Raw genomic sequence first — 27,059 nt, 5'->3', positions numbered from 1 at the left:
GCATTCCATGGGGCAACCAGCAAAAGTAGTTTATCTTACAATAAGGAATCTCTGTATCTCGTATATCTGTCATCCACGTGTCTGGAGAACCATTCAACCGACCGGTCAGATAGACCAGTGGTTCTCAAACTTTTTCATGTCAAGGACCCCCAAATTGACACTTATTAGCCCGCGGACCCCCATTTGAAAAGATAAGCCAGGGGCCCCAAAAAGAGAAGGTTTATATGGCTTTCTAGCAGTGATTCTCAACCATTTTAATGTCAAGGACCCATTCTGGAACTATAAGGGTCCATTTGGTTCCACTTGTACACTCTCAGAGTTACAGAACTATAAGGGTCCATTTGGTTCCATTTGTACACTCTCAGAGTTACAGACCCATAAGGGTCCATTTGGTTCCTATCCATCATTTAGCTGGGGACCCCCTGGAACCGCCTCAAGTACCCCTGGGGGTCCCCGTACCCCACTTTGAGAACCAATGGGATAGACGGTTGTCCAGAACCGCCAGAAAAGGCTTTGGCCGGCCGTGGCCCAAATGAGACGATTGATTGCCATGGCAAAACCAGCCCAAGCTTGATTTGGCAAGTGTTGAATATTTTTTGAATATGTTTGAAACATGTTGATCCCTGGCTGGCAAAACAAACATTTTCAGACAGGGGTCTGTGGCCAAATATAATTCCTTGACATGAAAATGTTTGAGATCCACTGCAATAGCGCACATACATTTTTTTACTGAACATAGCCTAACCCTTTTAAATGACCAATTAATAGTGGAAAATATGTACAGTAAGTATAAAATATGATTTAGTCCAGAATGGGTCATTTGTCAGGGAGCACCAAGGCCTGGTTAAGAAATAAGAAAAGGCTAATGGATTGTGTTATGGCCTCTTCAAATCCATCAATGTGTCTTTTTTAAATGTATTTTTAATTCATCTTTTGGCTTTTATGCCTTTATTGACGGAATTGGATAGTAGGCTGACAGGAACTGTAGTGAAAGATGGGGGGTGACATGCAGCAAAGGCCGTTGGGATCGGGACTCTAACCCGCAATGCGCTGTCAGGTTACTTTATGGTCTAGAAGATGCCTGGACCGCTACGCCAGCGGACCAGGCCAATATATCTTAAATGGAGTTCACCCAAAAATGTACTTCCGGTTCCGGTAGGAGACACAAAGGAGACTCTTTGTCTCTCCTACCGGAACCGCTCCTGGTCATCAAATTATTGGCTTAGGGATGCGACAAAAACAAAACAAATATCCAGGAATTCAAGTCTCCATGGGGTGACTAATCGATAGGGAAAAAAAAGTCATTTGGGGGGTGAACTATCCCTTTAAGCCAAGCCCACTCCTCTCATGCAGAGTCTATGTGAAAACCTTCAGATGTGTCAGCACTTCCAATTACCCAGCATCCCCAGCGGGACGCTGCATGAGACGTGAGCGAGCGTAAATATTTTAAAACGCAGCCACACTGTTACTGAGCCATGTCAGCAAACGCCTGAACATGTTGTGTCAACAGAAAATGTTACTTTTTAGAAGTCAATTCCAATTGACGCTCAGATTATACTAAGATCCCCTGAACGTCAAACACCAGTGTTGATTTTGACATTTCCATTTAGTTTTAGTCATATTTTAGTCATCTGAAATGCTTTACTGTTAGTCTAGTTTTAGTCGACTAAATATCATAAGATTATAGTCGACTAAATCTACAGTTGATTTAGTCGACTAAAATGTATATTGGCGGTGCCTTGATGGCGTTGTAATGGCTGATTTTACACTTGGTTGCGTGCTGAAAATAGCCGATCTACAAGCTCACAACGCGTCGCAGCGCGACGCGTTGTGAGCTTGTAGATCGGCTATTTTCAGAGCGCAACACCGAGCGCAACCAAACATAAAGTGACTTGTCTTTTAGTTCTACTGGATCTCTTCTCCACTAGTCCCTCACTAACATTTTAGTCTTAGTCATCATAGCTTAGTTTTCGACTCCCCCTTTTAATGTCAATTTTGTCGCTGATGGGTGGAAACCTTGTATGTCCAAACATCAGTGGTGGAAAAAAGTACTCAAATGTTTTACTTAAGTAAAAGTATCAATACTGCAATGTAGAAGTACTCTGTTACAAGTAAAAGTCCGGAATTAGAAATTGACTTGAGTAAAAGTACAAAAGTATTGATATCAAAATGTACTTCAAGTACCAAAAGTAAAAGTACAAAAATGTTTGAAAATAGCAGATCTACAAGCTCACAACGCGTCGCGACGCGTTGTGAGCTTGTAGATCGGCTGTTTTCAAATAGCCTAGGTATAAAATAGGGCTGAAGTGGTTAATGTATGTTTTATAATGTAATCATTTATATCTGCAAAGTAACTAGTTACTAAAATGTTCAAATAATTGTAGTGGAGTAAAAGTACAATATTTGCCTCTGAGATGTAGTGGAGAAGTAGAAGTATAGACAATTGGAAATACTCCAGTAAAGTAAAAGTACCTCAAAATTGTACTTAAGTACAGAACTTGAGTAAATGCACTTAGTTACTTTACACCACTGCCAAACATGTGATGTGACAACAGGAGACGGTACCTTCTTTGCAGACGCAGGAGCCGTCGATGTGCGAGCAGGAGATGTCGTTCTCACAGGCGCAGGAGGAGGTGCAGTTTATACCATATAAACCTGGACTACAGCCTAGAGAACAGTCTTCACCCTGCACACACACACACACACACGCACACGCACACACACACACACACACACACACACACACACACACACACACACACACACACACACACAATAACAACACACACAATAACAACACAACACCATATAAGACAATATATAAACTGTCTTATTTGGATTTTTATTAAAGGGTTAGTTCACCCCCAAAATTACTTTTCATCGATTAGTCACCTCATGGAAACTTGAGTTTTTGTCGCATTCCTAAGCCAATAATTTGATGACCAGCAGCGGTGCCGGTAGGAGACAGAAAGAGTCTCCTTTGTGTCTGCTACCGGAACCGCCCCTTACCGGTCCGGTGGTCATCAAATTATTGCCTTAATCGGCTTAATTGGAATGCGACAAAAACTAAAAAATATCCACACATTCAAGTCTCCATGGTGTGATTAATCGATAGATTCTTTTTTTTTTTGGATGAACTATCCCTTTCATGCCCTACTTCATCATACAACAGTGTCACACAAATGTAGCCAAATGTAACCAAAAAAGCCTATGTACAAGTGAGCGTGTATATTGTCTATGTTTTGCTATTTTTGTGTTTTTAAGTGAAAGTGTGTGGGTTATGCCTGTGGGTTTTATGAACCAATAAAAACTTTTTTTTTAAAAATACATATTTCTATTTCCATGTTTCCACCCAACAGTAACGATATAATATACAGTACATACTAAAGAGAGAGAGGATACATCACATTATTTCATGAGGTACAGGCACACTTCAGGGTATTTAGAGACGGACGGCAATGTCTGAATAATATGGCATCATCCTCCCAAGAGAGACACCGACCAAAGCTTTGAAAGATCAAGCTTTGTAAAAAACCTTGTAATGACCTTGTAATCATGTCTCACATCTTGTTTTGGTCCTTTCTAAATCAAGTCATTATGTTGAATAGATTCATGTTTTAATTATTTATTTGTTTTTAGGGTGAGAAATTCAGTCACTCACTGAGTAGAGGAATCACGTGGAAAGGAGCCAGTTAAGGTGATTCGGGCACCTGCTGTAGTACGGACGGCTCCCGAGTGTAGTCTCGTGTAGCCAGACAACTATTCAAACATCTCCAAATGCTACATTATACAGAGTCTGGAACTACGCCTCCGGAAAGCGGAGAAGCAGCAACCGCGTATCTCCATATTTTCAACTTTTTATGTTTTTTTTCTCCCTCCCCTACAAATGAATGCCCTACTTCGTCATAACTACAGTGTCACACAAAAGTAGGCAAACATAGTGGATCTACAAGCTCACAGCGTAAAGGTGGTTATGTGTATCTGTGGGCTTTATTTACCGCAGCAGCAGTCATGACAAACGGACGCGTTTCGGTAGCCGAAAATTGGTTAAAACATTTTTTTAACCAATGATAAGTATATTAAAAGAGCTTGTGACTAAATGATAACTACATTAGGATCCATTGGAACACTTTTATTCCCCACCTATTTCCTGAATAGTAACCGTGTTTGGACATACAAGGTTTGCACAGAGTGTGGCATCACCTAAAAATACCAACTATATTAGACATGCGACCCCCCCCTTTCTTTAACCACCCCCACTCCATGTTTTCCCCTACTCTCGACATAGTTATTTTTGGTGACTTGATGAATTGAATACCTAGGACCCCAAAGGAAACAAGACCGCACAGACTTTTTGGGTGTTATCGTTTTAGACCAAGTGTTTGACTGTACTCGTGCTGTTTTGCATTCTTGTCTAATACATTATTCAATCCATCAATCAATTATAGTTGTTTTTTTCTCCACATTTTAGCAAACAGTGAGCACTATTCCATTAAGTATGGATATCTGTTTTAACCCATTAAGACCTGGTACTGTGTCATTTTTAGATTTGAGCTAAACATCGTTATTTTACACTTTGGGCTATTGAAAAATCGTGAAAATGTGTGAAAATCTTTGAATATATATATTTTTTTAAAGCGAACATTTTTAACTCTTTAAATATTTGCTTCTGGGGGGTCCCTGGAACAAAATATTTTGATGGGGGTCCGCGGCCAAATACATATAATTTTGGGGGTCCTTGACATGAAAAAGATTGAGCACCACTGATATAGAAACATAGGTTTTTCAGAGAACTGTTGAGATTTAGGAGACATGTAGAATCGGCTTCAGGTCTCAATGGGTTAGTATGGATATCGTTGCTGTCTCGGCAGAAACCTCTTATCTCCATGTTCTAACTTTTTGTGTTTTTTCATTAATTTACGCCCCCTACTTGATCATACTACAGCGTCACACAAAAGGTTTTGTGCTTGTAGATCTGCTATGTTTGATGCTTTTCAATTTGAATCCTGAGATGTAACAGTTTTGGACATAATAGAGGTTTTCACCCAACAGAGACTATACAGTATATCTCTTCTAGCTGGGAGCATAGTTCTTATTGCACAGAGAGAAGAACCCATATATTCCTCCCACCTTTTCTTCTTTGGATATAAAAGCATGTATGTGCATCTATAATTCATTGACGTCTTTCTGCGTGTTGATTGAAGGTGTTGATGATTTATTTAACCCATTAGGACCGGGAAAGCATCTGTGTGTCATTTTTAGATTTCTTTGGCTATTCAAAAATAGCAGATATGCAAGCTCATAGCGCGGCACTGAGCTTGTAGATCTGCTATTTTTGAAAAATCGTGAAAAAGTGTGCAAATCTTTGAATATACATATATTTTTAAAGCGAACATTTATAACTCCAATATTTTCCTCTGGGTGGGGGGGGGGGGGGGGGGGGAGAAATATTTTGAGACGGGGGTCCGTGGCCAAATTCATATCATTTTGGAGGTCCTTGACATGAAAAAGTTTGAGAACCCCTGATATTATAGCAACAACGGTTTTACTAAAAAAAAAAAAAAGGATTTAGAAGACATTTGTAGAATCCCCAGAAGCAAAGATTTGAGTTACAAATGTTCGCTTTAAAAAATAATATATATATATATATATATATATATATATATATATATATATATATATATATATTCAAAGATTTGCAAAAACATTCACAATGTTTAGCCAAATTGAATAGCCAAATTTAAAAAAAAAATTACACCGATTCCTTCCCGGTCTAAAAGGGTTAACGTACCCAGATCAAATGAATGGATGTATGTAGGTGCCTTTGAATGTACGCATTCATACAGCCGCTGTCATATTGTTAACGAGCTGAGTGACACCGGAGCTATAGCGTCACGCTAATGTCGGGTGGAAAACATTGTACGTCCAAAACCGTTACTTTTCAGTGTTTCAATGGATCCAATGTAGTTATTATTTAGAAACGCTCTTGTTAAAGGGATAGTTCACCCAAAACAAATAATGTTTTTCAATGGATGGAGCCCATGGAGATTGGGGGCTTATTTTTTTGTTTTTGTCGAATTCCTAAGCCAATAATTTGATGACCAGCGGACCGGTAGACAGCGGTTCCGGTAGGAGACACAATGGAGACTCTTTTGTCTATGTCCATAAGGGGCGGCCATAGCTGAGTGGTTAGTGAGCCCGCCTAGGGAGCCAGAGGCCCTGGTTGCCCCAGGTTTGATTCCAGGCCAGGCCAGCATATGTTTCGATGAAATGAAATTTGTCCCTGAGCAAGACTCTTAACCCCTAATTGCTCACAGGTTCTCATTGGAAACAAGACCGCAAGGACTTTCATGAACGACCTGTTAAAAGGAATTAAATTATAAAAGGAATTTGTGTCTCCAACCGGAACGCTGCCGGTAATCAAATTATTGGCTTAGGAATGCGACAAAAAAAAAATATATATCCATGAATTCAAGTCATTGGGTGACTAATAGATATATTTTTTTGGGGTGAACTATCCCTTTGATACTTTTCATTGGTTCAATGTTTAAAAATCCACAGACGAGCCCCTAGGGGGTCCTCAGAGTTACAACCGGGGGTCCGCCAAATCTTTGTGTGATATGATTTTTTTTCTTTTGTAGAATCTACTTGAACCCTAGTATCCCTTTTCTGAGGAGAACCTTAGCCAAAAATAGCCGATCTACAAGCTCACAACGCCTCGCGCTGCGAGGCGTTGTGAGCTTGTAGATCGGCTATTTTTGGCAAAGAGGTATAGGTGTAGAGGGAAAAAAGAGTAGACCAAGTAAACAAAAAATGTATAATCTGATACAATATAGAGGGGGTCCCTGCTTCATCTACCTCTCAGCTAGGGGGTCCTTGGCCTGAAAACGTAGAAGACCCCTGGTCTACGTATTTATGTCTATGCAAGCTGAGGCATCAAACTCGTCAATTCGCCCATGTTGACTTGAGGGTTGTGGGCAGTTGGGTGTTTTGTTTTCAGGTGTGTAGTTTGTTTGAAAACTAGTGCGGTCAACGCGCGGCGCTTCTGTCCTGTTGTTTGGCGGTTGCCAGGTCAAGGTTCACCAACTCCACGCTCCACGCACGTCAAAGCCGTCAAAGCGCCGCAGCAGGACGCCCCGCCCATTTTCTCCCGCAGAATGGAAGTGAACGAGGAAGCTAGTGCATCATCTGATACATTATCATGAAGCAAGTTTGACTTTATTTGTATTTCCTTTTGTTTTATTTAGTTGTGTGTGTTTTTTTTTAAAAACAGGTTTGCTAGTTTTAGTGTTAAGTTTTAGTTTTTACCAGGTTGCAGACCTGGTCTCTATCTACACGCCAGCTAGTGAAGTGTTTTGCGTGACCTTTTCCTCATTGGCTGGTCCTTTAGCCAGTGAGGGCTCAATGTCCTCTCAGAATGTGGGATCTAAAGACGACCCAAAATACTGAGTTCGGCCACTGTATGTATCTCTATATGGTAAATGGCGCCGTTCCTCACTTTCAGCGTTGCCTGCCATGTTTTGTGAAAGAAATAAGCAACCAGGTCTAGGAAAACAAGCCCAAAAGAAGCAACTATATAATAGGCCACATGAGCACTTGGGAAAACAAGCCCAAAAGAAGCAACTATAGAGAAAGCTTGCCGCAACCTGGTATAACATGTCATGTCTTGTTTCATATGGGGTAGTCAAGGGCAAGATTAAAAAATAGGGTTGTCCGATATTGGCTTTTTTACCGATAACCGATATACCGATATTGTCCAACTCTTAATTACCGATACCGATATCAACCGATACCGATATATGCAGGGATTATTGTGATTAGGGTAAGCTCAAATTTCATATCACACACACCATATACAGTAAGAACTCCTGTAACTTATTTATAAAGCAAAAAAAAAAAATAATAATAATAATATTTTTTTTTTTTTTCAAAAACCGATACCGATATTTTCCCGATATCAATTTTTATGCTAATATCGGCCGATAATATCGGGAGGCCGATAATATCGGACATCCCTATTAAAAAATGCTCTGAAAAATAGGGAAAATAGCATATCTACAGGCTTGTTGATATCGACAAGTTTTGAGCGTCATCTGTGAGCTGTATTTGTGAGCATTATTCCGTTATATATACTAGTAACCCTGGAATGAAAGCATGTGTGACCCTTATTCCGACCCCCCACAGTGCTAGCATGCTGCGTTAGCCAGCAGCATCTTCTAAAGCTCAGCCGCTTGCATCTCAACACCAACCATTGATTGGAAACTTCCCCCCTCGAGCCGTGTGCCAATTAAAGCACAGCAACCAACCTGCAACTGTTTAATTAAATGTTAATCTGATATTCATTAAGTCAACCAAACATAGAGTAGACTACTAGTGCAGGAGAGGGATGACGTCTTATTAGACTAGTCTAATAAGTCTGCTGGGGAAAACAATGTATTAACTTTGTTGATGAATGTGGATATACTGTAGGGCTGGCTAGATAACGATCCTTTATAGATCAGGCGCGCAGAAGTAAAGATCCAATGCACCAAAGATCGTGTTTTTTCTGTGTTTCATGTGTTTTTCAAGCCTAGCCATAAAAACCCTGCTGGTTTCTTGCACTCTGCATACTGCATACATCTAAACCACAGATGTTTTTTTTACAACCAAAATGTGGTTTTCAGATGAACACTGGATGGACACTCATTAGACTCAGGACACACTGACAGAGGGCGTTTACATGGTGTGATGTCACACAAAGGGAGGAGTTTCCCCCTGAGGGATTTCTGTCAGAAAGGGGCCACCCCTTTCCGCCAACAAAGGCTTTCTGACAGAAGGGGAGTTGTACTCAGTGGTGTAAAGTAACTAAGCACATTTACTCAAGTACTGTACTTAAGTACAATTTTGAGATACTTTTCCTTTACTGGAGTGTTTCCAACTGTCTATACTTTTACTTCTACTCCACTACGTCTCAGAGGCAAATATTGTACTTTTACTCCACTACAATTATTAGAAAACTTTAGTTACTAGTTACTTTTGTAGATATTTTTTAGATAATTAGTACATTATAAAATATACATTACTTTAGCCCTATTTTATACATAGGCCATTTGAAAATAGATGATCTACAAGCTCACAACGTGTCGCATCGCGACGCGTTGTGAGCTTGTAGATCTGCTATTTTCAAACATTTTAGTAATTTTACTTTTGGTACCAATACTTATGTACTTTTACTCAAGTAAAATTTTAATTCCGGACTTTTACTTGTAACAGAGTACTTCTACATTGCAGTATTGATACTTTTATTTATAAGTAAAACATTTGAGTACTTTTTTTCGACCATCACTGCTTCTACCCACCATGTATCCGGGTGCACAGACACAAGCCCCGGTGCCTCCGTCGCAGTCGGCTCCGTTGTCACAGCTACACGGCTCCTTGCATCCCTCGCCATAGTAACTCGATGGACAGGTCTCGTTGCAGTAGAGCCCCGCCCAGCCCGCCGCACAGGTGCATTCTCCTGACAGAGGGTGGCAGCTGTGATGATGACAAGAGGGACGACACCGTGAAAGTCACACAAAAGATTAGAAACAGAGTTGATTGATTGATCGATTGATGTACTTTATTTAGTAAGACATGAGAACAACAGTACATGGAAGTACAAATTCACAATACAAGGTCTACTAAACTGGAAGACTCATTAAGCACTGAGCTTGTCTAAGATGAGATCCCCATGCACACAAATCATGATGACATGTAAGAGACAGACAGATATACTCACTACTATACAGAACATCATACAATCAGCTTTCAGGTTACTGGTATGAAGAGTGAAAAAATCACACCCAGTGTGAAGTGAGCGGTGTGGTCATCACAGTGATGGAAGCTCACTTCCAAAACAACGTTTTTTCTTTTTTTAGTGCATAGTCCTATAGTCCCATTATAGTCCCATTATTAATTTCATCATATGTCTCGCTAGCCAATCACAGTGCTGAATAGAGTCAGCCAATAGAGTCAGCCAATCATAGTACAGCTAGGGGTGTACTAATGTAGAGGGGTGTGCTATTATGAGCCAATCACAGTACAGCGAAGGGTGTACTAATGAGGTGCCCAACCCCACTTATAGGAGCGGCTACACCGCTCAAAATATGTACAAGAGAAGAAAAAAATCACACCCAGTGTGAGTGAGCGGTGTGGTCATCACAGTGATGGAAGGTTAAGGTAGGTTAAGACTTTGACAGGGGCCATTTTCGAATTGCAGCCTCCTGAAGGTGTATCTTTAGGGCAGTTTTGAAAGTGAGTAGGGTTTTACACTCCTTTACTCCTTTTGGTAGGGCATTCCACATTTTTGATGAATAGCATGAGAACGAGTTCATTCCCTTTGTTGAGCCAAATCTGGGTTGAACATGATTCGTGGAGCTGCCTCTGGTGTTATGATCGTGGACTTCATTAACGTTTTGGAAGTATTTTTATACAGGGGGATCCCAATGTTGTGGTGCATCTTGAAGACCAGGCCCATAGACCAGGCCCAGAGTTGCTGTACTCTGTCAGTTCAAAGCAGTGTTGATTTTGACAGCTCATTTTGATTTAGTTTTAGTCATAGTCTATTGAATAGAATTCCATTTAGTTTTAGTCATATTTTAGACACCTGAAATGTTTTAGTTTTTGTCTATAGTCGACTAGATATCATACGGTTATCGTTGACTAAATCTACAGTTGATTAAGTCGACTGAAATGTATTTTGGGCGGTGCCTTGATGGCGGGCGTCGCAATGGCTGATTTTACACTTGATTGCATGCTGAAAATAGCCGATCTACAAGCTCAAAACACGTCGCGCTGCGAGCGCAACACCCGAGGCGAGCGCAACCAAACATAGAATGTCTTTTAGTTGTACTGGATCTCTTCTCCACTAGTCCCTCACTAAGATTTTAGTCTAGTTTTTGTTTGTTTATGAAATTGTCAATATATTTAGTCTCAGTTTTAGTCATCATAGCTTAGTTTTTATTTAGGTTTTATTTAGTTTTCCTCAGTGAAAAAAGGTATTCGCCGAACATTTTTCGTCATAGGTTTAGTCGACAAAATCAACACTGGTTCAAAGGGAACATGTACATACAAAAATGTACAGGTGCTGAAATAAAATATGTACATTAGAAGAGGAAGGGAAGTCTGCACACTGTGTAATAGCTCCCAGTAGAAACATTTAACTTTAAACCATTATCTTGTACTTTATCTATTCAAAAATAGCAGATTTAAAAGCTCATAGTGCGGCACTGAGTGCTGTGCTATGAGCTTGTAGATCTGCAAAAAAAAAATTAAATCATGAAAATGTGTGCAATCTTTGAATATACATTTTTTTTAAGCGAACGTTTGTCACTCAAATCTTTTTTTGTAACTCAAAACGTTTTTTGAAAAAACTTAAGTTGCTACAGTATATCAGTGGTTCTTAAACTAAAGGACCACCCAAAATGTTATGTATTTGGCCGCGGACCCCCATCTCAAAATATTTTGTTCCAGGGACCCCCAGAAGCAAATATTTGAGTTACAAATGTTCGCTTTAGAAAAAAAAAATATATATATATATATATATATATATTCAAAGATTTGCAAAAAAATGCAGATCTACAAGCTTGTAGCGTGGCACCGAGTGCCGCGCTATGAGCTTGTAGATCTGCTATTTTTGAATAGCCAAAGTATAATAATTCACATTACCTCAGTGTGTTGGCGGTGTTGCAGGGACAGTACTTGTCACAGATGAGGCCGTAGAGACCGGCCGGACAGAAGCGGTCCTGACAGCTGGGTCCCTTGAAGCCCTCGTCGCACAGACAGGCCCCGTTGATGTGGTAACACTTGGCCCCGTTCTGGCAGTCACACTTGTGGGCACACTGGGGGCCGTAGAAGCCCACCAGACACTCGTCCTGGCATCTGATACCATGACACAAGAACAAGGCAATATCAGAGGGTGTGTATGATGTCACTTTGTCAACCGATGAACTGGCCAATCTACACTTTGTTTATTTGACCACGTGAACCCTAGTGTCGAGCAGTGTTGATTTCATCCACTAAAACCATGACGATTTTTTTTCCGTTGACTACCTTTTTTCACTGACGAAAACAAAATAAAAACTAAGCTATGATGACTAAAACTAACACTAAATATACACATAATATTATATTGACAATTTCATCAACACATACAAAATAGACTAAAATGTTAGTGAGGGACTAGTGAGGGATCACTAGTCCATCAAGTAGAACTAAAAGACAAGTCATTTTATGTTTGGTTGTGCTCGGGTGTTGTGCTCTGAAAATAGCAGATCTACAAGCTCACAACGCGTCGCGCTGCGACGCGTTGTGAGCTTGTCGATCGGCTATTTTCAGCATGCAACCAAGTGTAAAATCAGCCATTACGACGCCATCAATGCACCGCCAACATGCATTTTAGTCGACTAAATCAACTGTAGATTTAGTCGACCAATAATCTCATGATATTTAGTCGACTAAAACTAGGCAAAAACTAAAACATTTCAGATGACTAAAATATGACTAAAACTAAATGGAATTCTATTCAAAAGACTGTGGCTAAAACTAAATCAAAATTAGCTGTCAAAATCAACACAACGTGTCGAGGCATGACACGTTGTGAGCTTGTAGATTGGTTATTTTCAGCAAAGATAATTGGTATAGAGGGAGGGGACGAAGTCTAAACCCCCGCGGAACCGAAGTACATACTGTAGGTCAAGGGTGGGAAACCAGCTCTTTTTGATCTACCTTAGATTTGGCTGCTGAGGTGATCTATTGAATCATTTCTTTGTTTATTTTATCATGATTAAATTCTTGTTATTTTCATTGTATGATTCTCATAATCATTGATTCTGATAAAACATAAAAGCAATTGTGGTTTTCACTGTTTGGAAATAGATGCCAGCGTTGGAAAAACAGCATGAGATTGAAATGCTGAGGCCAACCTCTCATATAAAGGGTTTAAGTGGGGAAGACTTTCCTCACATCATTCTTTTTTGGGTTCCTCCTCACGGTGATGATCAGACATTCTGTTCAGCTCTCTCATGTCCCCTAATACCACTGTGACACGTTTAATCTGCTCCATTAATAAGCACCGTGGATAATATGCTCACCTCCTCCTCCGCCTACTTTATTTCTCTCTGACACACAATGACTTTTATTACCTTCGTTTCATGCATCGTCCACACAAATTATCCTGCTGACCTCATGAAGCCATTCTTTTCTTTTATGTTCTTTCTTTCTTTCTTTCTTTCTGCCTTTCTGTCTGTCTGTCTGTCTGTCGGTCTGTCGGTCTGTCTGTAAAAGTCTGGAATAAAAAATGTGCTTGAGTAAAAGTACAAAAGTATTGGTATCAAAATATGCTTAAAGCACCAAAAGTAGAAAGTACTCATTATGCAGAATGTCCCGCTTCACAAGTTTTCAAATGTATAAAAAAAATAATTTGAAATTAACAGATCTACAAGCTCACAATGTGTTGCGTTGCGACGTATTGTGAGCTTGCGGATCTGCTATTTTCAAATGGCCGAAATGTATATAGGGCTGAAGTGGTTACTGTATGTTTTGTAATAATAATCCACATCTACAAAGTAACTAGTAACCAAAGCTGTCAAATCATTGTAGTGGAGTAAAAGTGCAATATTTGCCTCCGAGATGTAGTGGAGTAGAAAAGGAAATACTCCAGTAAAGTAAAAAATACCTCAAAAGTGTACTTAAGTACAGTACTTGTACTAGTTAATGTACTTAGTTACTTTACACCTCTGTCTGTCTGTCTGTCTGTCTGTCTGTCTTTCTTTCTATCCTGTCCTCCATTTCTCTCTCCTTCTGTCCGTTCTCTCTCTCTCCACGACCGTTGTTCACAAGTGAATCAGTAAATTACCTCCATTGGTTTCCACTGAGCAGAGACAGAGACAGGTGAATTAGCAGACATGGAATAATTGTGAGATTGAGTTCTTGCACATTCTAATGGAAATTAAGCGTAGATAAGGGCCGAAAGAGCTCAGCGTGATTTAAGCGTGACACAACACAGAACTCCACACGGAGACATTTTAATTGGGCAATTTGTCTCTTTCTTAATGGCTGTGTGTGTGTGTGTAGGAGCGTACGTGTAGAGAATGATGCAAAGGCATCAGCGTATAGGCCTGGCTTTGACTCGTCTTAAAGACGGGGTGCCGTGATTTTCAGTGATCCCCCCCCCCCTAAAACATAATCATCAGGTATTATGGTTATACTAGGAGGAAGATTTTTTTCAAAAAAGTGTACAGAAATTGTTAAAATTATGTTTTTATGTGGACACGCCTCCAGTTCATTAAGTATACCTGGTTCTCACCTTAGCACCTCCTCCACCACCTTAGCACCACCCACCTGTCCTAGTCCCTCCTCCTCCTCATGCCCACAACTGTTGTGTTATGATAATGAGGGGGAGGGTATGTTTTTACTATGTCACTAAAGCACTGTTTTTCTATTGGCACGTTTGACCCTCAAGGTTTCAGCTTCCAGGAAGAAACTCAAAATAGTCAGAGAAGACATACAACACCATAAAAACACCAAAAAACACATGAAAAAGTGCAAAACCATGGCACCACCTCTTTAAAGGAGTGTTTCACACATTTTCAACCGTATTGCCAGTGGGTGGTATCCTCACTAATACTCATTTACACAGTGTTGATTTCGTCGACTAAAACTATGACGAAAAATGTTCGTCGACTACCTTTTTTCACTGATGAAAAGTAAATAAAAACTAAACAAGAATTAATTGGATAACACATCCAATGTGAGAGTGGGTGTGTTCAGTGTTGTAGTGCTACTTTTAGAAGCGGGGGTACATGCATGCGCAGTCACGTGCACGTGCATTTTCGTGCGCGAAACGCGCGGACACGCACACACTATAAAACATGCAGATGTAATGTGGAAACATTGTGACAGCGCACCTTGACCAATATGAAAACATTACATTTCATATGTTATAACATCAATACATATGAATGACAAAAGGTGTACATGTGAGCCTATATGCATGGCAATAAGTGCATGGCAAAGGGTGTATTTTTGCCTAGCAACTCACTAAAAACTAACCTATGATGACTAAAACTAAGACTAAATATATTGATAATTTTGTCAACAAATAAAAATGTTGGGGGCCAAGAGAAAGTGGTATATTAAATGAGCATCTGCGTGGCCGTGGCCTAATCAGTGTTGGGACTAACACGATACAAAGTAACGCGTTACTATAATGGAACTACTGTACCTTTTGTGGTAACTAGTAACGTAACGAGTTACTCTTTCCCATTCAGCAACGCTGGTATAGTTGCTGTGATTTAAATGGCTGTGTTACCTGCGTTACGTTACGTTATGTGATCCAACTGAACTGTTTCCCCCCCGCGGAGTCCATCTGTCATCTAACCTACAGGCCATGTGCTCTCATAGTAACATGAGAAAGTGAAAGTGGCAGAGAGGATTGATGATAGGTTAACGTGGGGTTAAAATTCAGGGTAAGCCAATCAGAGACCGAGTTGGGCGGGTCTTGCCTTATTGGGGAAGATATGCACACACAAACGCAGGCTTCGCCACCAACACACACAGTGGCGAAATCATCACCGTTGAATCTGTAGCCTTCAGAGAACTAATAAGCAAAGTCTGTGTGTGAGTGTGTATAATACAGGGGTATAACCTTAGGCATGGTTGCCACCATTGGCACAGGGGAGGGTGATCACTGGCACACTGGCATTAGTGTGAGAGAGTTTTTGTTTCTCTTAAAATAAAATAAAAAAGGTTACATCTATATGCAAATTACATCAAATTAATTCAAACTCCTAACTCTGACTGGGGAGGGAGTGTGGGAGATAGGTGGGTTATTGCTCTGAGCCTAATAATCATTACATCCTGATGTGAAAAAGAAAATATTTCTAAAGAAGAAGAAACAAATGAAGGTTATGCATTGCCTATCAAAATCAGTTAATGACAACAGTGAAATGTGTTTGAAATGATCACTGATGATGTCATTGGTGGCCATTATGGAACCATCCACAGTCCACCTCTGAGACACACAGAGGCAGTGGTGGAAAAAGTACTACATTCTTTTTTACTTAAGTAAAAGTATCAGTATTGTAATGTAGAACTACTCTGTTACAAGTAAAAGTCTGGAATTCAAAATTTACCCGAGTAAAAGTACAAAAATATTGGTATCAAAATATACTTAAAGTGCAAAAGTAAAAGCACTCATTATGCAGTATGTCCCATTTCACAAGTTTTCAAATGTATAAATGTCCAAAAATCTTTTGAAAATAGCCGATCTACAAGCTCACAATGCGTCGCATCGCGACGCATTGTGAGCTTGTAGATCGGCTATTTTCAAATGGCCGAAATGTATATACAGTAGGGCTGAAGTGGGTGATGTATGTTTCTAAAAATCTACAAAGTAACTAGAAACTAAAGTTTTCAAATAATTGTAGTGTAGAAGTACAATATGAAGATTTTATTAGAAATAATCCAGTAAAGTAAAAATACCTCAACACTTAAAGTAATGCTAGGTAACTTTTTCAATAAAACTAAAGTTAAATTGTATATCTTTTGTGAGTGGCAAATGTTTCACAACACCCACTCCATGAATTTCACCCCCGAAAGCCTTTTATTTATATATCTTCTATTGAACGTTGTCGAGCATGACTTTCCCACGAAAATGACGTCATCTGGCCGGAAAATGGAAGCGGAAATGCACCAGTTTCCTGTTTGGCCAGGAACTACTGCACCGGTTTCCTGTTTGGCCAGGAACTACCGCGCTAATAGCAAAAAGGAATCTCGCGCTGATTTTAAGAGATTGTATGATATGAAGAACGAAAAAAAAAACAGAAAAAGAAAACACAGCTCACGGTAACTAAAGCTCCACTGGCTAAGAGAAACGATCCACAGATCGTATAAAACAATTAAAAGAACGCTTTTTAAAATGCTTCCGTCTTCCGGTGAAAACGAATGGAATTCTGGGTAACGCAGTAATAAATGAACCGCCTGCAGTGACGGTAACGACCAGCAGAGGCTGCTAAAAATCGTTTTTTTTTTTAATCTGCACTGTATAACTTTAAGTACAGTACTTGAGTAAATGTACTTAAGTTACTTTACATCACTGGACAGAGTTAGGAGACATTAGTGAGGACTCATATTTGGAGAGGTTATATTATTCAGTTCATGTCCTCCGCTTTGCTTTTGAATATGATTGATTATAATTCATATTGTAAGTGTGTAAATGTGGACCTTCAGTACAGCTCAGGGTCTGTGCATAATGTCTAATCTGTTGACCTTAATGGTGTACTTGGGACTACGCTGAATATGTCGTTTAATCCTCTATCAGTGAGTCATGTTTGCATAGCTTAGTAATGATAATAATGATGAAGACACTTTGTTCAGTATTTCCTTTTGCCGGTGGGGTTGTAAATGACAGACGTGAAAGAAGCAGCCTATTCAGATGTTTTACTTAAGGGACGACTACACCCATTTTCTGTCTTTATATAACTGGTCCTCACTAATGCTGTTGATAATATGGTACCACTTTTTTCCTACCCTGTCTGTGTCTCAGAGGAGGGCTGTGGACAGTTCAGAAAGTGGTACCATGTATCAGTGGTTCTCAACCTTTTCAGGCTGTGACCCCCCCAAAATAATCATATTTGAGACTGGGGACCCCCCCATTTTGTTTGACTCCGCTCCACGGATAAACATTGTGAAAATAGCAGATCTACAAGCTTTGTGTTGCGAGGCGCACATATTTGGCCTCTTTCTTATGTTATTTGACAATTATATGATGTTATTTTTTTCTATTTTTTTGGGGGGGGACCAGATTTTTCAATTCCACTGTATATTTTTTACATTTAATATATATTTGAATAGTTAAATCCCAGGAAGTATAGTCACTGTTAAGGCAGTGACCAACTGGGACCTGAAATAAACAATAAACAACAAAGCAGAAATACATACATATATAGAAGTAAAACGTCTTTGTCGGGTGGAAACCTCATATGTCCAATTAACCCATTAAGACCTGAGGCCGCTTCCAAAAAAAATCTAAATCCTAATAGTTTTTCGGAAAAAAAATGTAAAAAAAAAATTTCACGATTTTTCAAAAATAGCAGATCTACAAGCTCATAGTGCGGCACTTGGTGCCGCGCTATGAGCTTGTATATCTGCTATTTTTGAATAGCCAAAGAAATCTAAAGTGACACAGATGCGTTCTATGTGTTAATTGTCACTTTTCAGGATTCAAATTCAAAAATAGCAAACGTAGCAGATCTACAAGCTCAAAACCTTTTGCTACTTTTGTGTGAGGCTGTAGTATGATCACGCATTCATTTACGAAGAGTCATAAAAATGTGAAACTTGGAGATAAGAGATTTCTGCCTGACACAAGGTACTACAGTACATAGAGCATTGGTTCTCAAAGTGGGGTCCGGGGACCCCCAGGGGTCCTTGAGGGAGTCCCAAGCTAAATGATAGATTAGGAACCAAATGGACCCTAACGGGTCCATTTGGTTCCATTTGTACACTCTCAGAGTTACATTAACATTGATTTTACAATATGAATTGGGCTCCCAGAGACATACATGCCATTAAATGGGGGTCCGTAGCCTAATGCATGTCAAACTGGGGGTCCTTGAAATTAAAATGGTTGAGAATCACTGCTATATATGTATAGAGCCGTAAAAAATCTTCTCTTATGGGGATCCCTGGCATATCTTTTCATATGGGGGTCCGCGGGCTAATAAGTGTCAATTTGGGGGTCCTTGACATGAAAAATTGTTTGAGAAACACAGATATAGTGTACCTTTCTCCAGTGAAGCCTGCAGTACACTGGCACTGCCCACTGATGTGGTCACACAGGCCTCCGTTACGGCAGGTACATTCATCTGAACAGTTGATGCCATACGATCCAAAAGGGCACGGCTGGGCACACACTGAACCCTGGAACACGAACACACATGCATGTGCAAACGCGCACATGCAAACGCGCACGCACACGCACACGCACACACACACACACACACACACACACACACACACACACACACACACACACACACACACACACACACACACACCGTAGAGTTAGTGTATGAGCATCACAATCATTCCAACCACTTTAACCATATTTCATACTTAGGCAATTTTGAAAATATTTGAAGATATTTGAACATAAAAAAAAATACATTAATAGTGTTTCTTTTTTTTTCTGGGCTTGGCACACAATATATATCAGATGGTGGTCTGCAGCCAAAAACATCAATTTGGGGGTCCTTAACATTAAAATGTTTGAGAACCCACACAACCCAAACCTCTACCAAAGTGTCCTTGCACTTTAAGGTTTATTGTATAGAGCACCGAAGTCCTGACGTGACTGCAGGTTCATGGCTTTACTTTTTGTATTGATATCCTCATTGGGGAATCTTAGATCGCTTCATATAAGAACTGTGTTCCAAAAATGAACACACCACCCTGGCGATTTTACTCATATGGATATAAAGCATCAACTGAAGGTGTAAATGTACACATTTACCCAAAGAGTAACACAATATAAACACTAGAAACTAGTCAAACAACCCAAAGACTACATTTCCCATGAACGCGTCTGCTGTGGGGACAATGATTTACGACCCGGAAGTAGTAGTTCTTAAGACTTTTAAGGCAGAATTAATTCCATTTTCGCCAGAAACAGGCTGTATCAAATATGAATGAATATCATAAACGATGCAGAGCCACCCCCCTGACAGAAATGCCAGGGTGGTGTGTTTATGTTTGGAACACAGTTCTTATATGACGTGATCTAAGATTCCCAAATGGGGATTTCAACACAAAAAATAAAGCCACAAACCCGTGGAACAGCGCCCTCTAGTGGCAGTGACGTCAGACTTCGGTGCTCTATAGTATAGACCCCTTAACAGACGACGTCATACTGGCTGCGTGCAGCCAGTATGCGCGCAACGAAACCCATTATATCAGGTCTCGTTAGGACGCGTCTCACTAGCCAACACACACAAGAGGGGGTTGGGGTGTGCTGAAAGCAGTGCACCCCGAAACAGGTTGGGAATTGATTGCGTGAAACAATCACCTGTGCGTCCAGGCTCAATGTTAGTAAACAAATAATTGGTCTATAGTGTAGTGTAGTGTAGTGTGTGATGTGGTGTACAGTATACGTACCACCCAGCCAGCAGGACAGGTGCATTCTCCGGTGACATGGTGGCATGTCCCTCCATTCTGACAGGGACAGCGCTGCTCACACAGGGCGCCATGGCTCCCTGGAGGACACTGCTCCTCACAGCTGACCACCAGAAGAAGAAGAGACCACAGAGAGAGAGAGAGGCAGACATTGATTAGCCCATTCAATCCGGGAACGCATATACTGTACTGTGTCATTTTGGATTTGAGCTTTAACCATTATTTTATACTTTGGCTATTCAAAAATATCAGATCTACAAGCTCATAGTGCGGCACCGAGTGCCGCACCATGAGCTGGTAGATCTGCTATTTTTTTTAGTTGCTAGTTACTTTGTAGATTGTGATTATCATTACAAAACATACATTACTGACTGACGTCAGCCCTATATACATTTCGGCCTGTTGAAAATAGCCGATCTACAAGCTCACAACGCAATGCTCATTATGCGTCACGATGCGACACATAATGAGTACTTTTACTTTTGTACTTTAACTATATTTTGATACCAATACTTTTGTACTTTCACTCGAGTACATTTTTGAAAAATCGTGAAAATGTGAGTATGTATGTATGCATACATACATACATACATACATACATACATACATACATATATATATATATATATATATATATATATATAGTCGGTCCCATAGGACCATCGGATCAGCGCTTCTGGTTTCTCTTGTGGCTGTAGAGCCCACGGGAGTAGCAGTCCTTCTGACACTGCTCACATATGAAGGAGGTAGCAGGTCTTTCAGACAGGTTTGTAGTGCTTCTTTGGGCCCTCTTCTCGTCCCACTGAAGCAGCAGGTGTTCTTCAAACTCCTGCAGCCCCTTCTGGGTTTCAAGCCTCCAGATGTCTCTGTTTTTGCCAGACCCAGGGGGTCTGGCAAAAACGCCAACATGAGGCTTTGTACCTGTGTTCTCCATACATGGGCATGCCCCCTTTGTCCTTAGGCCCCAGCCATACAAGTCTGCCCCCCCCCTACATGAGGCTTTGTACCTGTTTTCTCCATACATGGGCATAAAAGAGGTCTGTCTTCTGTCCTCTTTTTGATTGGCCAAGCTTAGCGTGACGTAGTGCTCTGATCTTTCAACCACTAAGGGTCTGGCTGTGTACCAGGTCTCCTGGTTCCCTTGTTTGCTGAGGCTTCCCATGTGGTTGTGTCTATGTTTGTGGCTTTTAGGTCTCGCTTGCATAGGTCTTTAAGAAATCTTAAAATGACACAGCTGCGTTCCCCCCGGTCTTAATGGATTAAAGGCCGGTCCACACCACTGCAAATGTCTACACAACTGTTTTGTTGCAAGGAGTTGCGTTGGTGTGGACTGGCCTTGAGCTTCAATCATGTCTCAAGACGAGAATAGCTGAACTAAAAGCTCTTGTATAAGTCTGCTATTCTATTTTTCAAAATGACGTTGATGTTTCACAGTGAATGTGTCAACCTTTGAGGTAAGGCATCACCAAATGAATAGTTTGTTGTGGAATACAAGGCCTAATTTGTCAGTGGGTAAGATACTTCAATAGGGAACAAGTACAGTTGAATGAGTACAATTTTGAATATACTCCCTCGCAAACACAAAACATGAAACATACTTCTAGCAACCAGACAGCCAGCCAGACAGACAGACAGAGACAGACAGACAGACAGACAGACAGACAGACAGACAGACAGACAGACAGACAGACAGACAGACAGACAGACAGACAGACAGACAGACAGAGCTAGACAGAAAGAGAGACAAACATACAGACAGACAAACAGACAGACAGACAGACAGACAGACAGACAGACAGACAGACAGACAGACAGACAGACAGACAGACAGTACAGTATATACTCACAACACTCCGGTATAGCCGGGTGCACAGAGACACTCTCCGGTCTGGTGTTGGCACGTGGCTCCGTTGAGACACTGGCAGTGCAGGAGGCAGGCCTTGCCGTAGAAGGCGGGTTCACACGGCTCCTCGCAGCGCCAGCCCTGCCAGCCGTCTGTGCACACGCACGCCCCCGTGATGGGGTTGCACCGCGCCCCGTTCTGGCACTGGCACCGGTTACTGCAGTGAGCGCCCCAGAAGTCACTCTCACAGCCTGGAGGGAGGAGTAGAGGGAAGCACAGAGGTTATAGCAGGGGCGTCACGGCCATTCACTGTGCGTACGACGCGACACCCTCACTCTCACAGATCCGTGATTTCATACCCCCCACTTTAAAAGAAAATAAAACATTTTTTTTGATAATAAATCGGTAAAATCAGGCAAAAAGAAGAATTAAATAACCTAACCCTAACCCCGAAATAAAGTACCGGTAACCAAAACACGAAAAAAAAACTAAAAAAATCCGCCCCAAAAACGCAATTTAAAAAAAATACAAAATGTGTTTACATTTGACAGTTACAAATGTTTTTCACGATTTTTCAAAAATAGCAGATCTACGGTGCCGCGCTATGAGCTTGTAGATCTGCTATTTTTGAATTTGCCAAAGTGTAAAATAAGGGGTATAGTCCACCGAAAGTCCATCCCCCCCACCTTCTGAGAGCCTGTGACGTCCCTGGGTTATAGTATAAAAATGTTATATTATGTTATAGTCTAACACTGTGGTTCTCAATGGGGGGGGGTCCTTGAGGAGGTTCCAGCTGGTCCCCGGCAAAATGAGAGAATATGGCATATTGGAAAACGTCACATACTATATACCATCAAGATTAAAACAAAACAACAAAAAAAAGGTTTGAAAAAAATCACGTTATGTATACCGGTAATGAAACTAGAATATATAAAAGTTTCACTTTTCTAATTATATTACACAAAAAAAAAAAAAACTAAGTAGAAAAACGTATTCCGCAATATTCAAATTGTGTGATAATTGAGAATTTGAGAACGTTGCTGATCTACTGTACACACAACCTCAAAAACACACACACACTCTCATTATCTCATCTCTCTCTCTCTCTCTCTCTCTCTCTCTCTCTCTCTCTCTCTCTCTCTCTCTCTCTCTCTCTCTCTCTCTCTCTCTCTCTCTCTCTCTCTCTCTCTCTCTCTCTCTCTCTCTCTCTCTCTCTCTCTCTCTCTCTCCCCCTCTCTCTCTCTCTCTCCCTCTCCCTCCCTCAGCTTCTCGCCCCTCATCCTTTATCTCCTCCTCCTCCTCCTGCTCTTGGCAGAGAGGAGACTTTTCTCTATCTCTCTTAACTAGTGAGCCATCATAGTGGATGTCTGCATCCTCACGGCCTCAATTATTCAGCAGTAAAGACTAAAGAGCCCAAATCAAGTGACTAATGGCCTTGATCAGGAGCAGCTATAGCGTGCCGGCATGGAGAACATCACTGTCTGCTCTGAATGAAGAGCTGAGGAACATGCTTTGACGTGTGATCATTCTTTTTTTAGGGAAGGTTTTGATGGTTTGCAAATTGCATAGTTGTTTCACAAGAACCTAATAATATGAGCTCACTGAAAAGGTTATGGAACTATAGCTTGCATTCTGGCTCTAGAATAACTGTCCAAAACTGTTACTTTTCAGGATTCAAATTCAAAAACAGCAAAAGTAGCAGATCTACAAGCTCGAAGATTTCGAGCTTGTAGATCTGCTACTTTTGATATTTTTGTGTGACGCTGTAGTACAGGGGTCTTCAACAAGGGGGTCCGGGACCCCTAGGGGGTCCTTAGAGCTACTACAGGGGGTCCACAAAATCTTTGTGTGATAGGATTTTTTTTTGTACATTAACCACTTGAACCCTAGCATCCCTTTTCTGAGGAGAACTTTAGCCAAAAACAGCTGATCTACAAGCTCACAACGCCTTGCGCTGCGAGGCGTTGTGAGCTTGTAGATCAGCTGTTTTTGGCAAAGAGATATATGTATAGAGGGAAAACAGAGCAGACCAAGTAAAAAAAAAGTTTAATCTGAAATAAAATTGTATGTGATATAGAGGGGGTCCCTGCTTTATCTCTCTCTCAGCTAGGGGGTCCTTGGCCTAAAAACGTTGAAGACCCCTGCTGTAGTATGATCAAGTAGGCTGTTAATTTACCCCAAAAAACGGCAAAAGTTAAAATACGGAGATAAGGGGTTTCTGTACGACAGCAGAGGTATGTTCTGGATTCTCACATCGCGTGACATCGCGATGCACTGTGAGCTTGTAGGTCAGTCATTTTAACTATTCGTGTGACAAAAGTAAATACCAGGGGTTAAGTGGTTAAGCGAATGTAATGCAAAAAAACTATTGAGGAGGCAGACCACGTACAATGCTATCAAAGGTATTTTTTTACAACTTTTAGTTTGGTCAAACAATTGGCTTAAAATCTCACAGACTACTCAGCGACGTGTTTCGAGTACAACAACTCTCCTTCAGGCAGCAGGTTGCCTGAGTTCTTGTACTCGTTTCGAGAACACTCCAAACGCATTGGATTATTTTCCTCCCCGGATACCCTAGGACTCTCCACTTTTTCTGTGTAAGCAAATATAATATCATAAATCAGAGTAGCCTACCCCTGGTTATTTTTCCGAAAACAAATTACTTTAATTAATTCGCTGCAAGACGGTACCATAAAACATTGAAATGAAATAAACTCAAGCCACATCATAACTTTTTTAGCGCACTTTTTAGTGCCTTTAAAAGGGAGCTGAGCCAGTTGAGGGCAAAGCTGTCGATCTAGCGGACAACCTTCGTTGCTATACTCTCATTTTATGGTCATCAAATGTGGGTCATGACTGACAGAAGGAGATGGAAGATACTAGCTGCTGAAATGGGTTTTCTGAAGAGGGTGGCGGTTATCTCCCTCAGAGAGTAAAGCCACTGCTCCTTTATGTCGGAAGGAGCCTGTTGAGGTGGATCGGGCATCTATTAAAGGGGACTAGAGGTTTGGGCCTCTTCGCGGCCCTCACATCTAGGCCCGATCATAAAGAAGATGCTGCGGCCAGAAAGAAGGAAAGATGATGTGGCTAAAATGTTAAGATGTAGTAGGAAATGTAGTTTTATATTAACCCTACAATATGTAAGTACATTGAAGGCGGGAAAAGAAGCCTATATTATAGCCAGAGCTCTGATCAACAGTCTGGGGCAAGTTTCAGGGCAAATGGAGTGATCGTGTGTTGAGCAACCCCGGACATATTTTGGAGGTCATTTCAATTAAAGTAGTAGAAAAAAATATCTGTCGATTAGTCACCCCATGGAGACTTGAATTCATGGATATTTTTGTCGCATTCCTACGGCCATAATGTGATGACCATGCGGACCGGTAGGCAGCGGTTCCAGTAGGAGACACAAAGGAGACTCTTTGTGTCTCCTACCGGAACCGCTGCCGGTCATCACATTATTGGCTTAGGAATGTGACAAAAACTCGGCATGTTATCGTGGGTAAACGGGCGGACAACGGGTCCATTATTTGACGGGCGGGGCGGGTCCGGTTTGTATTTTGAAATAATCACGGGGTGACGGGTGGGTCTACAGATCTGATTATTGACGGGCGGGGCGGGGCGCGGGTTCTCAATATTGGACGCGTGCAGGACTCTGAGTTACAGTTGTAACTAGAGATGTACCGATACCATTTGTTCCTTCTCGATACCGATAGGCCTATACCCAGGGGTGCACATAACTTTTTAGGTCTAGTACTCAGAAGAGCACCTGGAGATGTGACTTGGTGCGCACAAAATAAATGGTCCCGTTTTGTCAACGGGGGGGGGATTCAGCACGGTGCCCACCGGACAGTTTTGTCAAGGGGGGGGGGGGAGGTTGCTGCACGAGAAAAAAGGACGCTCTGCTTCCAAATTCCGCCGATTTTCGCGTTTTTTTTCTCTCACGCCGTTTGGTGAAGCCCCCAAGGTTGGTGCCCTGTGCTGCGCTGTTTTTATCCGCCCACATTGGGACGTTCACGGCATATTTTGGCACAACTACGGTGCGTTTATCATCGGTGACGACTGCCTCTAACAGCCGCTGCTGGCTGCGTGCACGCAGCGAGGCAATGCGAGGCGATGCGAGACACTCATACAATCACGTGCAGGCTTTTATTTTTTTGTTTTGCTAAAAAATAAAAGCTTGGAAATTCCTGTCCCAGCTGTTGGTACGCAAAAGCGCCTTGCGTCGTCTGATGTGGTGCGCATTATTTATTTTGGGTGCGCATGCGCACCTGCGCACCAGTTATGTGCACCCCTGCCTATACCCATAACTTGCGTATCGGTACATACCTCATTTAAACAAATCTAGGACAGTGCAGTCTCAAAGTGGGGTCCAGGGACTATTTCCTTGAGGGGGTTCCAAATGGACCCTCAACAGGTCTGAAACTCTGAGAATGTACACATGGAACCGAATGGACCCGTTCCATTTGAACACTCTCAGAGTTATGGGGGTCCTTGAAATGTAACCAAATGGACCTGTAAGGGTACATCTGGTTACATTTGTTCCTTGGCCTAGGCCTAGGAGTGTGTGTGTGAAATGTTTGTTGTCGATCAGTCGAGCGATGCTTGTGGGATTTCGTGCAAAACGGGGCCCTCCCGTGGTTAATGTATGTTTAATAATGTAATAATTTATATCTGCACAGTAACTATACCTTTTTTCAAATTTTCAAATAATTGTAGTGGAGTAAAAGTGCAATATTTGCCTATGAGATGTAGTGGAGTAGAAGTAAAAGTATTGAAAAGTGGATGTACTCCTGTAAAGTAAAAAAAAATACCTCAAAATTGTACAGTACTTGAGTAAATGTACTCTGTAACTTTTTTTTACTTACTTTCCACCACTGTTGAAAACATTGCATATTGTGAACATCCATGAACGTTGCTGCTAAGAAAGACATTTCTACCAAACCTTTTTCCTTTGCTGAACGACATAAACACTTAAACGCTTTACTTAATTGTGTGGAGTCCCCCGGGGCCTCCCTACGCCCTG

At 41.2% G+C, this 27,059-nt stretch overlaps 1 protein-coding gene across 1 annotated transcript in view; it reads right to left on the bottom strand.

The window, feature by feature from the left end:
- LOC311051285 (uncharacterized protein) overlaps positions 1-27,059 on the bottom strand; it is a gene marked incomplete at its 3' end in the record, with an annotated part of 117,202 nt that overhangs the window by 35,200 nt on the left and 54,943 nt on the right. Inside the window, exons 5-10 of the mRNA XM_084065818.1 lie at positions 22,038-22,284; positions 20,173-20,293; positions 18,803-18,939; positions 11,686-11,898; positions 9,339-9,513; positions 2,566-2,686 (exon numbers count right to left, since the gene is read on the bottom strand). Of these exons, the coding sequence (XP_083921944.1) occupies positions 2,566-2,686; positions 9,339-9,513; positions 11,686-11,898; positions 18,803-18,939; positions 20,173-20,293; positions 22,038-22,284 (1,014 nt within the window). The remainder of the gene's footprint in view (positions 1-2,565; positions 2,687-9,338; positions 9,514-11,685; positions 11,899-18,802; positions 18,940-20,172; positions 20,294-22,037; positions 22,285-27,059) is intronic.

The sequence above is a fragment of the Gymnoscopelus microlampas genome, assembly GCF_963454915.1.
Source record: "Gymnoscopelus microlampas genome assembly, chromosome: 1".
In the NCBI taxonomy this organism is placed as follows: domain Eukaryota; kingdom Metazoa; phylum Chordata; class Actinopteri; order Myctophiformes; family Myctophidae; genus Gymnoscopelus; species Gymnoscopelus microlampas.
The sequence above is the reverse complement of the archived record's forward strand: the minus strand, read 5'-3'. Positions and strand labels throughout refer to the sequence as shown.